An 18,692-nucleotide genomic window follows, 5' to 3' on the forward strand; every position below is an offset into this window, starting at 1 on the left:
AGTAGGGATATGACGACTGGTGAATTGTATTAAAATATAAATTCAAATACTCACAATGGAAGACCAACAACTGAAATTCATATTATGTTCAGTACTCCAATAGTTGTTCATATAATGGCAAACTTACAGAGATATAGATATAGCAATAGATATAGCAAACGGAGAAAGATTTGTTCAGAGAATATATTGTATATACTCTTAATATTTTGATTTCAAATCAGGTCATGTCATAATTGTGAAAAAAAAAATGTTGAGGTATAGGAATTCACAGAAGGTTGAAGGTAAAATGCTAAATGTTACCTCAACATTCTTTCTATTATGTAATCAGAGATCAGACAGATCCCTGGTAACATTTGTCATAATGCATACATTTAAAGTATTTCTTTACAAATGCCAAATGGTAATTAAACTGTAAATATGTGATTCAAATAAGAGGAGGTTCAAAGTGTCTCATTTCTTACACAAAAAAGGCATTCACGCCAATGAAATCAATGATAAGCAAACAAAATCTTACATTTTATTGCATGGAAGTCAGCATTGAGGCAATGGCGAAACATCTGCTCGTAGACATAAGAAGTTTTTGTTTTGGTGATTACAGCAAATGCTGACTTTCTTCTTAGCTGATATGGCTCCATCCTTTCCACAGCAGACTAAGTAATCAATTAAATACTTATTACTGAGTTTTTTGTATTAGAAAAAGTGTGAATGTGGTTGTACTGCATGTGTGAGAGTGACACCGAATGTGTATGTGTTCACACATGCACCAAATGTAATGCATAGCTGGGAGGAAGCCATCATCCTTCTACCCCCCCCCCCCCCCCCCCCCCCACACACACACACACAAAACAAGCGTACAGTGACTGGCGTACTCTAAGTGTGTGTTATTCTGACGTGACAATATCAGCAAAGGAAACAATCTGCATGAACAACATTGTCAACAATGTCAAATGCCTTTACAAGTGTTCAGTCATCAATTTGTAGTACGTATTAGAACTAGTATAAAACATATCAGCATGTATATTTTCATGTTTCTGTAATGGTTAATACTTATTATACATTATACATATTTGTATATTTACATACAGTATGTCTCTGTATATTTGTGGTATGAACACCATGACATTGACTGTATGTCTAGGATTTTTTTACTTATTTAGATTTTTGTAATGTCTTTTGTCCTTACCTTCATGTGGTCCAAAAAATCAATAGGGGCAAAAGCCTTTCTCAGACCCAGAAAAATGAAAATAATATATTTTGTGAACACACAGGAAGCTGGTAAATAAATACTGTAATTCCGCCAATAAACAAATGTAATACATTTACATTTTAAGGACATAGACTATGCCCTTTATTTTGACAAAATCACATTTAAACATGGTACTATAATGCAGAGGAGGAAAACAAGTCAAAAGACACCATTGTGGTCATTGTTTTATTTAAGAAGGTTTTGATTGACTTATGAGTTTGCACTCTAGAGTAGTACTAATGCAATAACCAAATGCAAATTGCAGGAGTGGTAAACCGAAAATGAAAACAGCACGGATAGATAGCTCAGTCAAAAGTTTAACAGTATCACAGACAAAACGTCTTATTTTTAAAAAGTGCATTCACAAACATGACAAATACTTTCAACTCATGTGATGTCTATCTTTATGTGATACAAAATATGCATACCTGTTTTAGATTTGTTTGCATTTCTATACATAGATAATTCTTCAAAAGGAGCACTATTTTTTTTTCTTTTTTACAAAGGTTAAAAGCAGGGTTGTGGTCATAGCAGCTTTGGACTTCTTTAGGCTCATATAACGTCGCCTCCATGTATTGAGAGAGTCTTACGAGATATCCAAATAAAAACCTCAGCCTATTCTCTGTTATTAAACTAAAATGACTGACTGTTTTTTTTTTATTGAAAAAGATATTCATCAGTGAAGCCTGTAGATTGGAAAATAAAAACAATGGAATCAATAAAATGCTTGGGTCATTAAATATATTTTTGTATACCCGCTTTCTTTTTTCAATATCATAAATACCAAAGACACAGGACAATATAAGACAATGCTTTGAGACTAACTGTAAAGATTAAAATAGTTAAAACATTATTTTTTCAAGTTTTCTAGTTCATGAGAAACAAAATATCAGGCGAGCACAGAAACACTATACTGCAGTCTATCCATGGCCCTTTTTCAGTCTAAAAGACCACTCAAAGAAGGTTGACTGAATGTCTATGAAACAAACTTTCATTCTTTTGGGTTTATTCCTGTCCAAGATGTTAGCCCATTGTAAATAAGGCAAAATCTCGGTTTTCAAAGGAATTCATAAATGCAGTCAAACATACAGATAAAAACTGTAAGTATCATGCAAATCTTGCAAGACAACATACTGTATTCCCAAACAAGAGACAAAGCATCTTTCTCAATATCAAGTGAACAAGGAACGGGTGGAAGGCAAAAACCTCTAATCAACACTAAATACAATATTTCCAAAAGCAAAAATATTTCATCTGTACATAATATAGTAACATGGGTTTTAGACTGGATCAGCAGTTGCTTTCCCTGTTCGACTTTCAGTCTTTGCTTCAAGGGAGTTGCCTTTCTTTAATTGATCCCAATTTCTTTGTTGTCCTCCATATACCTGGAGAAGGGGCGGCTTGCCCCGACCTCAAGTGTAGCTTTCTGAATCGCGGTCATAGTAGGGCTGCTGCCTGTGTGCAGACGGTCCATTGCACCAGGCATGGCTCGCAGGGAAGTTATTCCTGCACCACCAAGGCTGACAGGTAGCTGGCTGATACCTCCATTTTGGATCACAGAGATCTCATTGTTCTTCATGGCCAAGCCATTGGTGATAGCAGCTGCATACTGGTTCCAAAAACCGGGGTCGACGTTCATGGCCCGAGCCGCCAGGTCCTTTTGGAACATTTCGCTGAACTTCATTGCATCCCCACCCAGTAGGGCCATGGGATTTTCCACAGATAGTCGCCGCCCTCTGCGTGCTGGTGCATTGTTCCACATGTGTGTTCCCATGTGGACCTAAAATAAGCAAACACATGACCAATATACAAATAATTATGATGGTCATAAAGCACCACATACATTCTATACACAAAGCCATGACAAACAATTGACAAAACAGCTAGCAATGGTTATTTTGCTTTACTTAATACATTAGTACTTCTAGTTGTGGAAAATGTAGGATGCACAAACATTCCCATTGTGTTTGGCTCATGTGACATGTAGTTGTTACATACCTTTAGATTGCCTTTAGTGGTGAAGGCCCGTCCACAGATGGAGCAGGCAAAAGGTTTTTCTCCAGTATGTGTGCGCTCGTGGATTTGCAGAGCACTGGCGGAAGAGAAATTCTTCCCACAAGAGTGGCAGTTGTGCTGCTTTGGGGTGCGTCGTGGCGGTGGGGGAGCCAACATGGGGTTGGTACTGGGACTCAGGGTGGTCTGGGGAGCTGCAGCAGTGGGAACCTGGATGCCCACAGGCAGGTGGGAATTGTCGCTCAAAGATAATGACTTGCTGTGCCCATTCATTTCCATTTTGATCATATTTGATGCAGTGCTGGCCAAGTTTGGAGTGTTTAGACCTAATGGAAAAATAAGTCACAATAATATTAGAAGAAAAAAAAGGTTCACCAAATAACTGTTTAAATGTAACTGTATCGATTAATCACACTTTGTCCATTCTTATTTGACACTGTAAAATATACTTATTTGTATTTGGGATTCAGGAATCTGGAATTACTGTAGATTAAACTCTACACGATTATCCGGATATATCATAAAATATTGCTGCACGGATATTTCTGTCTTTCATTTAGAGCATCCATTATTACATTTTGCTCATACGCACCTCGATCTCTATTTAGAAACAGCATACTGAAGGGGCTCTCCTCCTTGATAAAGTGTCTGCTCGGTTGAATGGCAGTCAGGTCTAGGGCCCCATTGCTTTCTGTTGCTGGAAGTGGAGACGGGGTTTCTGATTTTTCAGACTTCACAGTTGCCAAGCCAGCTGCATTGTTCTCCTGGCTCTCCTCTACTGCCATGGCACTGTTGTGACTGTTGAGAATAGCTGGGGACTGGGATCGCTGGTTCTCACAGTGGCTGTGAGCTGGGGAGAAATGTTGTAAAGAGCCAGAAGACTCTGACAGAGCAGGGCTCCCCAAGCCTTGAGATTCTGCATCTCCAACTGCAGACAGGGAATCAGTAGGAAAACATTCATTCTCACTTCCATAGCTGCAGAAATTTTGACTCGGCTTTTGAATAAACGAACTGGTCATTTGTGCAGTGGAGTCAATCATCTTCATCTGGTTCTCTATAGCAGCAATGCTAGACATAATGGAAGTTGGTGGAGAGCTTCCAGGTGTATAAGGTTTTAATGGGTCCATTTCACCATCTTTTAAGTCAACTTCATCATCTATAGCCTGCTCCATTTCATCCAGAAGATCATCATCATAATTGCTCATTGCATCTATGCTTTTTTCATCAAATGACAGGTCTGTGTCCATTTCCTGAATGTTGTCTGTGACTGGAGTGTTTGGGATCTGGCCACCCATGTGCATACGGATATGTTGTTGGAGAACAACAGCGTTGGTGAACTTTTTCTGACATATCGGACATGAGTGCTGGACTCGTAGTGGGGGTTTGGATCGATGAACACCAAAATGTGTTTTCAGATTACCCTTGGTGGTGAATGCCCGCCCACATATCTTGCATTTAAAAGGTCGCTCACCAGTGTGGATTCGGTAATGCATCTTGAGAGCACTCTGACAGCTCAGAACACGGTGGCAAATGACACACTGGTTGGGGTCGGTCATTTTCTTGTCAATATTTTCAACAAGCTGTTGCAACTTTGATGTCTCTGAAGTTTGCATAGAGTCTAGTAGGCCTCCAAATGGAAATTTAGCTTTAAATTGATCAGAGAGCATGGGGAGAATAGGATGGGACAATGGGTTTGAATAAGAGTTTGGGCTGTTGATGGGTTCAGTAACCAGGGAACTAGTTGTAATTGTTGTGGAGGTGATGGCAGTGGAGAGAACCACATGAGATACTGTTGTTGTGGTAGTGGTGTTTTCCCCAGGCCGACTAGGACAGGTTGGGGGCAGGAGAATGCCTTCGGGTTTCAGGAGAGGGGGTACATCGCTCCCTGCTGTGGGTTTTGGAGAAGTTGAAGTAGTGGTAACTCCAGAGTCGATAACTATATTAGGAGACAATGATGCGCATTCGCTTGATGGGGGTGAAGGCCTTTGCGGGGACCTATTTAGTGGCGTGAGGCTCGCAGAATCACCAAAACCCCCCATCATACTTGGTAATGTGGGAGGTAGTTGGAGCCCAACTGATGTCGGAACAGTAGGGAGGACAGGTTTACTGTCAAGCCATGTGGTAACAGGCTTTTCTGGGGGCAAAGACATACCATATGGAATGCCAGAGCTTGTAGGAACATTGTCTAGGTACTCAGGAACTGGGTAGGGGTTCATTTGAATATGAGGGTATTTTTCTTTGTGCCTCTGGAAGTGGACTTTCAGATTTCCCTTGGTAGAGAAGCGGTTACCACATATGTTGCATTTATAGGGTCTCTCTCCAGTATGGGAACGCAGGTGGATTTGTAGTGCACTGTCACTGCCAAATACCTTGGCACAGAACCGACACTTGTGCTTGAAAAAAGGGTCTTCAGAACTTGGCTTTGTGTCGAAAACGGACACATTCGGGGGCTTCCCTTTGCGATGTTTCATCAGAGCGGATAGGGGGTCGAGTGCATTAGCTGTTGCTGCTATGCTAGCCAATGGGTTTGGGAAGATAACGCTACTTGATGAGCTGTGAGGTATCAGCGGTAGATTGGAAGCTGAGCTCAGGAGGCTGTTGTGACTGAGTGATGGCGGAGTGCTGGAGTTCCTGGGATGAGCGGAACTGCTACTGATTCCACTGCTTCCTGTCACACTATTGTTCATGCTAATGTTGGTGACTGATGATGAGCAGGAGGGAAGTAGAGCTGACAATCCAGAGGCACTGGGAGGGGGAAACATTGAACTATTGGAGGGTGTATTGGTCACTGAAGAGTTAGACTGCTGACTTCTACTTGATGTTTGGGACTGTGGCCCTTCTATTGTAGAGGTCAGAGGTGAAGAACCTTGGCTGTTGAGAGAGGCCGGCAATCTAACAGGCAGCTGATGGACAGGAGGAGTGATGAAGTTGTGGAGCTGAAGTTGACTTGTAACTGGGGGGGCACAGGTGGAAACTGGCCCAGGGTTTCCAGTTATTATGCTGTGGTGGTTAAGTGCAGGCTGTGTGGCAGTCTCTCTGTTCATCAGAGCCACTTGACTTCGTATTTGTTCTATCAACTGCAGCTGGTGTATTTGCTGCTGCTGAAGGGCCATAAGCTGGTCCAAGATCATAGGGATAGCCATGGTGGAAACTCCGCTGCCTGCTGCTGCCCTTATGGTTTGGGAAAACTGGGCAACTGCCACCCGGGTACCATGCAGAGTTTCCAAGGTAACATTAGTGCTTGGCATGGTATAGGTCGTGACACTTGGGGGGCTAACATCGTCAAGCTGAGGTAGGGAGCCATCTGCTTCAGGTGATGCCATATCGCTTTCTTCAAGATCCATGTTTTTTTCAGAGGACAGTTCCACCTCCATCTCCTCATCCTCCTTTTCTAGGATCCGGACCCCATTTGATGTGGTTATCTCTGGGACATCATCGCCCTCACTAGCAGGCGTGCGGTTGTCGTCCCTGGCGTCATCACTGTCAGCTTGCTCACTGGGGCAACTCGGCACAGGGGAGGGTTCTGGGTACTCCTGGGAGGGAATAGGTGTTTCCTCATCGTCATTTACAATCAGCACTAGCGGGTTCTTGGTGCAGCTTGTTAAATGTTCACAGAAATCTGCCCACTTGAAGAACTCAGCACAACACTTTTCACACACATGAGTCTCTTCACTGCCACTGCGGCTTTCATTCCCGCTGTCAGCATCATCCAGCACATCACCTCGAGCTGAAGGGAGGAGGTCAGGGGTTTGAGGGGATACAGAAGGAGGGGGAAGAAAAAAAGAATTCATGAATAATGAATCAATAAAGAAACCACATATAGTTTGCAGTGCAGTGCTGAAAAGATTTAACCTTAGATTTTTTTCTCTCTTTTAACATAAAAAATCAATACATACATGTATATCTTTTTTACTCCCCACAAATTGTCCCAGTTCACCAATTGTCAAGGCCCAGGTTTGTGCATTCACACCCTGTCTCTAGAGACAGCTAATAATTTTCTTTTGTGCAATCCATCAAATTATGAGGGCCTATCAATTGTGAATACTGCCGCTTAATGAAATTCCATAGAGCCCATCGATTTCCAATATTTCATACAATTCACAGCTGCCTCATCTGTTGGGTATAAATCAGGACTTTGATGGCCTTATTAGGATTCCCCTCTGATATCAGCTTTCTGAATTTCCAGTTGAATTTCAAATGCCCAGTCCTTTTTATCGTGTATTGCAGAGCCAAGTATAGGAGTAAGTACTTCAAAATACAAAGTAGTTCGTCCTGAAAATAATTAAATGAAGTGAACCTCGAAAGAATTGAATTAAAGAAAACTACACATTTGCTTTTATGAAAGACATTCACAGATGTTTTGACACTCTCTCTCTCCCTCTCCCATGCTCTCTAAACCAGACTCAACAAATTACATGCTAGTGTGAATGCAGCAAAGTCTCTGATTAGTTACACATGTTTAATCACTGTTACAGCAAGCCGCTTCCTCCTCCACATGCGACGAGCGGAGTCCAAAAAGCCAAGTCATGCTTTGAACACTGACCCATTTAACACCTGATCAAAACCGTGGCTTCCGTGTTGTGCTGTACTTAGAATTATTATCTGTATTTGGGAGTTAATTTAGTATCGGTGTTGGAATGCCTTTTTCATGAACTGTATTACTGTGCTCAATGGCAGCCGTTGAATCTTGCATATTTTTTTATTTCTGTCTTCTAAGAACCCTGACAAATCGATTTTTATTCATTGGCTTTCAAGACAGTATGAGACTTTGCCCTTGTTTTAGTGTCTTTTTTTTTTAATTGTTTTTTAAATGTTCCTGTGGTTGCTGGATTAATCAAGATGGATTTTAATTAAGGACACCTTCGTCATTGTTCATAAAATTGTTTAAAAGTTAGAAAGTTAGTTATAAATGAGTGAATTTAAGGGCTACGCAGAGATGTTGAGAGGCATATATTCTTATCATTATGGCAATTACGCATTTCACACTAGTCAGAAAAAAAATTAATTAGTATGCTGCAGTTTGCAGACATGCTTGTTTTAAAAGTTATTTTGGAATGAGATATGGTAAGGCAGTCATGAAGCACTTGATTTAAAAACACTTACTCGGAAAATACTTTACACCTGTAATTTCTGCTCTTACGGAGTGTACTTTATAACAAACAAAAATGTATAATGACAGTTGCTACATTTATATTCTCACTAAACTGATATCTATCTACATTTGTAGTAGTAATGAGCTCTTAATATCCCAAATCAAACACCTACAAGAACAAAAAAAAAAACACAAATGTGCACAAGATTTCAAACATCACACCCCATATCGTTTTCTTGTAGCAAGGTTTTCCAAATTTTATGAAAACAACAACTTTTTTTTTAGCTTGAAAAAAAGACAATATTATCAGATTCAAAGCAAAAAAAAATCAACAAGTAAAAAGGGACAAGTGAGCGACAAGTAGCAGGTTGAAAATCGCCTTAGCCTAGCAGCGGACAACAGAATCCATTTCCATAATTGAGGGCTGAAAGGTCAACACAAATGAGTAGGCATCATGTTTAGATGATTAGTTATTAGAACGGTATTACTGTCAATCTCTTTTACTCTTTCATATAATTACAAATGGAAACCTTTGTATGCCTGTAACCTCTCTCTCACACACACACACGCCCACACTTGTACACACCTTCACATACGCAATTCTTGTATTTGTATCACACAGATCACAATCATGCAAATTACCAAGGTTACACCAGCGCTGTAGAAAATAAAAATAAAGGGAAAAAAAAAAAAAAAAAACTAGGCGTACAATGTTTAATGTAAGTGTGCTGTATTATGTGTATGCATTTTGCATTTCACTGTGGTTTACAACTTCTTGTATATCACCCAAGACACCAGCTTTGTGCTTCAACTGGAAATGTTAAAGCTCTCTGAAAAATAAGTTTAAAATTGCCATCTTGGCTCACAGTGTGAAGGCGACATTTTGTGGCTGAGCGTATAAGACTGCGTGAGCACATTTGTGTGTTAAGGTATTGATTTTCCTATAGCATGAAAAAGGAAGAGCTGGGGAAAAAAGGCTGGAATATGTTTACCATTTGTGCTTTAGGAGTCTTCATTTACTCCGATGCAAATATTAAGCTGAACATGGTCAATAGGGTGATTGTGGACATTGAATATGTGTGCCTGCTATCATGCCCAACAATCTTTGGCATGCTAACTGAAACCACTAATCTGACATATCAGATGAGGTATTCATGCTTTCCACTGATTTTGTGAAAACCACAGCGCTGTGCACTGAATGGAGCATTGGCGCATTGAACAATTACAAATGCTGCCATTCTTAACCGTTCCCAGATTCCCTTAATGAATATAGAAAGACAAAGCTATCCTGGTAATATTTGCTTCTTTATTGAAGTAAAACTCTCATCTCATTAAACATGTATTCTTAATGTATTTTATGAAACTAATTGCACCTCAACTTCTTTACGAAGGTCTTAGAATTTAATTTACGAATGGCACACAGAAATAATTGTAATTTTTAATTCTTCGTAAAAGTGCGTGCCCATCCCTTCTACCATTTGAAATGCATTTCTCTCAGGCACCGAAGGATAGATTCATTATATATATAATAGAAAGGAATTATTTTCCTGACAATTACTTAAGTAAATAATAGTAAGATGCTTGACTCATTTTATACAGCTATATTCATATTTAATATATACTGTTTTTATTTAACATACACTGTTTTTGTGATTTTATTATTATTATTTTTTTTGCAAAAGGTATCACTAGAAAGTTCCTTCTACTAATTTACTTTATAATTTATGTTCTGACACGCTTCTAGTCCAGTGATCTCTTTGGAAATATCGATGCACGCAAAGCATCTCGTCGAGTGAGCTGATGCATCCTCAGACGTGCAGAGGCTCAAGTGTGTGTGTCATTCGCCTGGTTAGCTGTACTGCAGAGTTGTACAGTCATATCTACACTAACAGAGAGGCCTTTGTCATAGCCTGCAGATGCAGAGCAGCCAAAACATTAACAATTTGTTTGTGGAGGCATTTGCAATACAGCACCCAATGACTCTCTTCTGTCTCTCAAAAAAAGGGTTGAGAATATGGTAGAAGCAATGATCATGGATGATCCTCCTGTGCAGGCCCAAAAACATCGAAGATGATTTTGGCGAGGCCTTTTATGATGTTATCGTTTCATATCCAAGTGCCACTGTCATGAACAAGCAAAATCCAAATACAAGGAGGAAAGAAACAAGTGCAAATGAGAGAATGTGCCCCTGCTCAATTTTTGATGTGTTAATACTGGATGCGTTCTCAGTACAGCAAAGTAATCAAAACAGAGCTGTATTAAAGTGAGTCATATTTAAGTGCCTTCTTGAAGATATTATGGCACTCAGTGTGGGTGGTCTACCAGCCTGCACCCATCGGTGAGAGGGGATTAAAACAAAAGCCAAACAAAGCCTCACTACAGGGGTGGGGGCAACATGCATCTTAACAATGTCGGCAGGGGTCTTCTCACTACATTATACTGATTGCATAAGAGCACTTCTTAAATATTTCACACATTACAAAAAGATTTTCCATTTTTTAAATGAATTATTTGGGACCTTTTTGACACTGAAAGTGGAAAGCATGCAATGGAATGCGTTGCTATGCACAGATGCTCACACAATGGCGAGTACAATATGGTTTTCGATCGGCGTTGAACTGCAATAGCATTCAGAGTTTTAGCGTAATGGAGGAGATCATTTTCAGAAGTTTTGGAACAAGAGGGATCAAAAGTGTGCTTGCACGCAACGTGCGTGTCCCCGGCACTCACGCATAGCATGCACATTTTCAAATCCGCTGTCTGCACAGGAAGTGGCGGCAAGATGAAGAGCCTGTCACTGTTCACACTTTCTCGGACGCCAGCAGGCTGCGCAGCCAAGGTCAACGGCATCCATGTTCTAATTGTTTAAGGATCTTGACACCAAGCTGCAGGACCTGCTCGGCTGGGCTGGCCAAAGGTTAAGTCAGCAAGCTTTTTAAAAGCACTCCTAAGCACCCAAGGCCCCCTGCCCCCACCAATCCTAACAGACACACAACCCCCAAAACCCCTGGGGCGGGGCAAACGTCCAGAAGGCCCGAGGGGCAGATGATATGCCTTACATGGGCTAGATGACACTTGATGGTTATTTTTGCCCCAGTCATACATAATTAAGGTGAGATACGAATGAAATTTTCAAATTAAACAGAGCAAATAAAGAACCATTGTAGCTGCATTCTCTAACTTGAAAAACGACTTTGAGTCATTGTTTGTTTCTGTTGGCAAAAAAAAAAAAACACACCAAATCAGATGCTTCACTCATTTCTTTAACTCATAAGATTAAAATTACCTCAACGTTATATTCACAGATTTGCCAAACTCCGGATCAATGGTGCTGCATGAACAGGCCGCTTGAGTGTGATCACGCCATCGAACAGTGATGTGTTGCACGTAAGGTAGCTTTGGATATTGTTCTAAGCTGTATGTGTATAACCCCGCTTTGCATTTGGAAAAAAAGTTTGGGATTGCTTCTCTAAAATATATGTCCTGCATTAAACAAGAGGGCCAGTTTAGTACTCAAATCATGAGAGTCAGGGACATTCCACTGCCACTTCCAATCTTAAAAACAATGGAGGAAACTATAAGAGTGTGTGCATGCACACGCGTGTCCATCTTTATGTGTGTGTCCTTTTACAACTGCAGATACACCTCAATGTTGCACCACTGTTAAGGCGGAGAACAGTTCAGTGACAGACACATTTTTTTCAGGGCAGGGTTATTTTCACTATTAGCGAGATGCAATTGCTTTCTAACATCTGCAAAAAAATATTCATGCGCTATATAAAACGACCTGACTTTATGTTAACTTTTCAGTCGTTGAGCCTCCAAGACTTCCAAGGGGCATTGTGGCAATATCCAAGGAGGATGCAATGTTTCAATTTACGAAATATTCTGAAATCAAAAGTCGAAAACACACTAACACACGCACGTATACACATGGTAACACGCACACACACATACACTCACACACACGCATACACACGCACGCACACACATGCAAAAGAGAGCAGCTCCTTAAAGACTACATCACACATTTGTACAAAAAAAGCCTGCAGATTGAGTGTGAGGGGTTACTTTAAAATGGTGAGACTTTACCAAGAAATATTTTAATTATAATGTGAATACTTGATTATCTATTGGAATTTAGAATTGAAATCAGTATTAAGAGGATTTTTTTTTTTTTTTTTTTTTTGCTTCATTAGATAAATGAATATTCTGGTAGTTATATGATATAAAAACTCTATGTAGTTATATAATATTAGATGTTCTACATTTATCATATGCATCAATTTAACGACTTGAAATGCAAATGTGGATGATTCTTACACAGCAATATTTTAAAAAGTGGATTTTTATTTTTTTTATTTTTATCATTTACAGAGGTTTTAACAGTTCATTTAAAACATGATTGTCAATGTTCCCCACATGGCAAGCGGTGTCAAGCTGTAATGCCGACATAGTGAGAGAAAAGGCAACAAATCAAGTGTGCTAAATTTGTGTGAGGGGGTAAACAAAGAAGATTTACATGACAAAACCAGGCTCTGACCTGCACCGGAATTAGCTTTTTTTTTTTTTTTTTTTTTTTGGTCCTTAGAGAGGCGCAGAGGGACAACACACTCTCTCATGCAACACAGTACAATTTTCAAAGAATTACAATATTAAATATCAGTTTTATCAGATCTTAGTAAAATTGAAGCGCAAAAGAGTGTGACAGATATGTTGCCATACATTAGTCATGTGCACGCTTGTTTTAATGTGCACTTGCCCATCGTTGAGTCAACACTTTAAAAAATATTACAATTGTTGACTGAAATAATATGACAATACTAACATACAATGGTTTGGTGAAATCACATAAAATTGTTCGAGTACAACTGTATTTCCCAAACAGGCCTTTAAAAAGGCCCGTGTAGGAAATTCACGCTGCGTGGAACCTGATTTATTTGACAAACGCAAAACATCAGGAAAATGAGTCTTAATAACACTATTTCAAATTGAATAAAGTACGAAGCACCGACGCGACCGTTGTCCCGTCACCTTGGAGAAAGGCTTTCAACTTATAAGCAACTTAACAACATTATAATAATGGACGTTTCCCGAATGGCTTCAATCAATACCTCAAGAAAAAAAAATGCTCTGAAACAAAATTAAAGTACCAGAAAAAAATTAAAATCAAAAACACTTGGATGGGAGGTACAGTTTGGACTCACCATGTTGAGAAATGATCGCGCTCATTGGCGCGTCCTCTTCCGACTTGAGGTGCTGCGGCTTGGCTTGCTTGCGCCGGGACATGCTGGTGCTGGTTCTGCTTGCGCTGCTAGCACCGGTGTCCGCACCGGCGTCGGTTGCGCCGCTGCTGCTGCTCTGGGGCTCCGGGGGCTGTGCGTGTGCGCGCAGACGGCGCAGGCACATCAGCGCAGTGCGCACGGGTCGACTCGCCAAAGTTTTTCTGCGTCCACCCCCCCCCCCCCCCGCTCCCAAAAAAAAATAAAATAAAAAGTAAAAAATAAAAAAAATACAAGAGTGGCGACCAGAGAGGAATTAGCCGCTCTCGCTGTGGCGGCTGTGCGTAGGATTGCGCATGTCGGTATAATAATTATGATAGTGACTAATGCTTGGAGATGAGTGGCACCGTGTGAAGGTGGGGAGGATTGGCTGGAGTCCAGCGGACGCGCATTGGATATACTAATGAGGGAGCGACTGAGCAATTAGCCGCCTCATTCGCGGACTTTATCCGTCTCCCCTCAGCAACACAACACAACACAACTAAACACAACACACATCTCTTGTTATGCCAAGCACTTTGGAATTGAGGGAGGGGAGTCTTCAGTCTTCCTCGTCTTCTTTCCTCGAAGCGCACAGACTTACTTAGTGCTACTTCGAGATGTTTTCCTCATCTTCATCACTTTGACATCATTGGGTTCTTCACACTTGTTTTTGGCGTGCTTTTTCTCTTAAGTAGTTTTTTTTTCTTGCGCGCCGGGACTTTCTCGTTTCATGCGAGTTAATATCGGGACACATGCTTAGAGGCGAGTAAAGTTGTTAGCAGAGTTCTCCAAAGTTTCCGATAAAAGGTCCCACGATGCTCCGGTGAGTGAGCAAACGCTGTCGTCCCAGCAAAAAAAAAAAAAAAAAAAGAGGAGGAAGTTCCATCTGAACAGCTCCCCCTCCTCCTTCTCCTCTCCAAGTGTTATGCTCCCTTTTTTCGCTTCTCAAAAAATAAAGTCGTCTCTTTAATTTCTGCTCCCCAACCCACAAAAAAATAAAATAAATAATAATAATAATAATAATAAATCAATCAACGCGTGGTGATGGGAGACTTCCGCGTGGAGGCCCGCTCTTCAAAGTTGTCTCGGAGCGGCCCGGCGGTCTTGGCGAGGGTCGCGCGGGCTGCGTGCGAGTGAGCGGGGACTCCAGCGGCGACAGTGAGTGTTTAACCCCCACCGTGCAACGCAGCAAGCAGGCTCAGCCCATTGCTTCTCGCCGCCGCTAGGATGTACCACCACGTTGCTGCTGAATGGACCGTCCTCACACTCGCGTCCGCGTCAACACCCACATTTGATCTGACCTCCCATCCCACGCATCCCCCTACCAGTCAGCGCCTGCCAGGATGGCAGATCAATACGACATTGTATTTGAAAATTTTTAAGGAGATTTTCTGATGATTTTGTTGGCTTACTTATACGTTTTTATATCGTATATCGCATTATTAATAGAGGCAAACCATTTTTACATTTGAATTACATTATGTGCGTTTTTTAAAAAAAGTTGTTATTTCTTGCAAAAGGATAACGTGAATGACAAAATATGAATTCGAATTATCCAATGTCAATGACTGCACATATAACATAATTCGGAAGCCAAAATGGATGCAATTGACAAGAAATACGTGCTATTTTAATGCATTTACCATGGATAAAAAGCTTAATTGTAATTGAATATGCTGTTACCATAACCATCAAATTATTATTGTCATTGATATCAGACAGTGAAGTATATTATTAGAGCCTTCTCAAAAAACTCACACAACCGGAGCGTTTTCATTCAGAGGGGCTGAGTTGCACCCCCCTCGTTTTTTGTTTTGTTTTGTTTTTTGACTTCCCCTGTCTGTCTCCACCTTATACAAGAGACAAATCTGCTGGCAACAAGGTCGTCCGGAACAAACTTTTCCTTCCCCACTCATTCGATCATCCCTGTGGAAGTTATGTCCAAAAGCCCGTTATTATCTGGTATTAATAGATGCAGCCCCAGGAAGACAAAATCAGCTATTGATAATTGCAAAGAGTCCACGGCGGCTACTGTATCGATCGGCTTGTCCTCCTCTCCTCTGCTACCGAGAGATAAGGAGACACACTCTTTAGAGCAATATAATTTCTTTTGACCTATCTGCTTGCTACAGACTTATGATGAATAGCCGGAGTGGCTGAAGTCCTTTATCACCAAAGTTACCCCCTTGATATAATATTGATTCTTTATAACTAGCTCGCCACACAAAAATCAAACTGTCCACTTGGCCATCATCATCATCAATATCATCACAAAGGCGGGAGGAATGAAGATCTTTTCCTCTCTTTTGTTTTCTTTTTTTTTCTCCTCCTTGCGCCTTTTACAATCTTCTCCGTGGCACTCACCGTGAGTCTGCTGATGATGAAAGGAGAGGGGAAACGTGTACGTTGCCATTCAAGACGAGGTGCCATTTCATCTCGGGGTGGGCCGCGCGCACGTACACGTGTACCAGCGTAGAAGGAGCGTGAGAGGAGGGGGAGGGGGGTTGGGTGGGGGGTGCAGGGCAAGATGCGCTGGGGATACACAAAATGTTTGAGTACAGACATACTGCCGTATATCACTGATTTTATTTCACATAATCCTACATATAGATGTATTTGTGCATGTTGCACTGAAAGCAACAAACAAACCGACAAAAAAAACACAACACTCACACGCACACGACGGATCATTTGCATTCCAAACTCCAAACCTTTGGGCAGACTGCAGCATAATCGGAGTCTCATCACGGAGGCTCCACTCCGGTGAGGTGGGGGTTGGAAGTAGGATGGAAGAGTGGAAAGCGAGAGAGAGAGAGAGAGAGAGAGAGAGAGAGAGAGAGAGGGGGAGCAGAGGAAAACGTGTAATCACCCAAACAAACATTTTACCCATTTTCACCCCCTTTGGAAGCGTAGAGGTTGGTAAAACGGTCTACTTTGGTTGTACAGGGCTTCTCTCTGCACCTCAATATGCACCGGCACACTTCTGTTGACTGCCTGCTCTCTCTCCGGCGCAGCAGTGTGCGTCAGCTTGTCTCTCCTCCACTGAGGATACACACCGAGGTGGGAGGCCAGCACAGTGAAGAAGACACCAAAGGTAAAAATAATAGATTGTATTCGTTTGTTTTTTTTACATAAAAAAAAAAAAAAAAAACATTGTCAGACAATGATGAGGCAGTGAACATAAAAGTTTGACGGCTACATGTATTTGCGCAACTCGTACCATGACGCATGCACACACGCGCACGGAAGCACGCGCGCGCACACCAGCTGCATCAGCCTATGGCAGCTCCAGACAGTGCTGAGTCAACCTGCACCAATCAGAGAGCAGAGTCTGCTTTGGATTTACCATAACAGAGCTTTGAATAATCAATGTTGCCACTGGATATTCTTGAAATCTGAATGAATCTATATGCTTTATATATACATAATCTATATGCACCAGTCATTTGAAAAGCATTTGCTGAATTGAAAAAAAAATGTTTGAAGCACATTTTACTTAAAATGATGATACAACTTAATTCAATAATTCAATAGTGTGAGTCTCATTGATCTACATCAATCCAGTGGCAACTGCATTAAAAAAAGAAAAGAAAAAAAGTCCATTTTTAATAAAACACTGATTATGACTTGACAGCATAGGACATGATAAATATGATCTTTGAAAGAGAACAGCCAGCCCTGGCCCCATCTTGCGCCTCGAACTTGATATACAAGAAACCACCGCGCCTGAGGAAAAAAAACAACCCAAATCAACCAGAGACAAAAGGCATGACTTGGAAGGTGTCAATCATCTGTTGGCCATGCAGATCGGGGACGCACCACCGTGACCTTGTGCTGATCTGTTACCTTGTTACCCCACAAAAGCACCTTATTCATAATAACGTGTTACTCTATCACTAAATGTTATCAGTATGACATTTTATTTTGTGCAAGGCTGTGGCAGTGTTTTGTCACGTCCCTGATTGGCCGTTTTTCCTCGTGCGTGCCCGGTGGTTTCTTGTATATCAAATTCGAGGCACAAGATGGGGCCAGAGACGGCAGTTTTTTTCCACAGATCATCTTTATCACGTTCTACTGTCAAGTCATAATGACTCTTTGAATGAATATGACAAAAATGATTTTGTTGTTGTTGTTAGTTATTTTGTTATAGCCATCTCCTGCGTTAAGGGCAGGGTGAGCAGTGCCCCACCAGATGCCACTGCTTTTCTGTCTTTTCCATGCTTTATATTTAATACAGGAGAGTGGTTTAATTACAAAATTGTGCAATTATTTACAAATAAACGTGTCTCATAGTCCTTTAAGTGTTTTCTTGGAGTAATATCTTTAATATGTGTCTGTCGCAGGGCCTTTCAAAAAGCTGCCTGAGCTTGACTTCAAAATTCCATTTTCTCTTTGCTCAGTGGGTCAACAAAGATTGAGCTTCATGAACTCAACAAAGTTACAATTCTGTTGTTCAACATTAATGTTACTACTATCTTAATTGTGTTATAATGTTGTTTTAACATTTAAAGGACTGTAAATGAATTCAATATAAATGGAATACATTTAAATTAATCGATTTAAATGAATGCGCTGTGATTGTCTTGCGACCAGTCCAAGGTGTAAGACAAGCAGTATATAAAATGGATGGTTGGAAAATAACAATAATAATAATTATTATTATTATACATGTGGGATTTATAGCAATGCGGCGGTAAGAGAAATTGGAAGGAAAACGAGCATAGACAGTAAGAGTTTTCCTTGTTATCAAACCTTCCTCAGTGGTTGGTGTTCCACCTTTTTCCATTTAAAAAACATACAACACCATGGGGTCCTTGTCTTTACAAAGATTGTGGTGGGCTGGGTTGTTTGTGACATATAGGAACATAAAACACAGACACCAGTATACCTTTGTATTGCGTATAGTGGACATGATGAATTAGTACTACTTAAAGAGTTGTGTCAATTGCCTGTGAGAATGTCCTTAGGGTTGTGGTCTTTAAAGATGCAAAAGATGTGTCAAAGATCAGGAGGTGTAATATCATCTGCTTGTGTCTCCGCTGTGAACAATGGATTTCGGACACATTCATTATTTCAG

The 18,692-nt window shown here is 40.8% G+C and overlaps 1 protein-coding gene across 2 annotated transcripts; it reads right to left on the minus strand.

The window, feature by feature from the left end:
- Positions 1 to 1,428: 1,428 nt before the first annotated feature.
- On the minus strand, positions 1,429 to 16,437 carry sall3a (spalt-like transcription factor 3a). Of its 2 annotated transcripts, XM_061673872.1 has the most exons (5): positions 16,289 to 16,437; positions 15,980 to 16,147; positions 3,852 to 6,986; positions 3,245 to 3,585; positions 1,429 to 3,026 (listed from the first exon to the last, which is right to left on the minus strand). In XM_061673872.1, the coding sequence occupies exons 2-5, from the start codon at positions 16,026 to 16,028 to the stop codon at positions 2,595 to 2,597; spliced, it is 3,957 nt and encodes a 1,318-aa protein (XP_061529856.1). In that variant the 5' UTR covers positions 16,029 to 16,147; positions 16,289 to 16,437; the 3' UTR covers positions 1,429 to 2,594. The 2 variants fall into 2 exon arrangements, with proteins under 2 accessions (XP_061529856.1, XP_061529855.1); XM_061673871.1 differs by lacking the exons at positions 15,980 to 16,147; positions 16,289 to 16,437 and adding an exon at positions 13,559 to 13,803.
- Between the last annotated feature and the right edge of the window lie 2,255 nt (positions 16,438 to 18,692).

The sequence above is a fragment of the Phycodurus eques genome, chromosome 4, assembly GCF_024500275.1.
Source record: "Phycodurus eques isolate BA_2022a chromosome 4, UOR_Pequ_1.1, whole genome shotgun sequence".
NCBI lineage: Eukaryota > Metazoa > Chordata > Actinopteri > Syngnathiformes > Syngnathidae > Phycodurus > Phycodurus eques.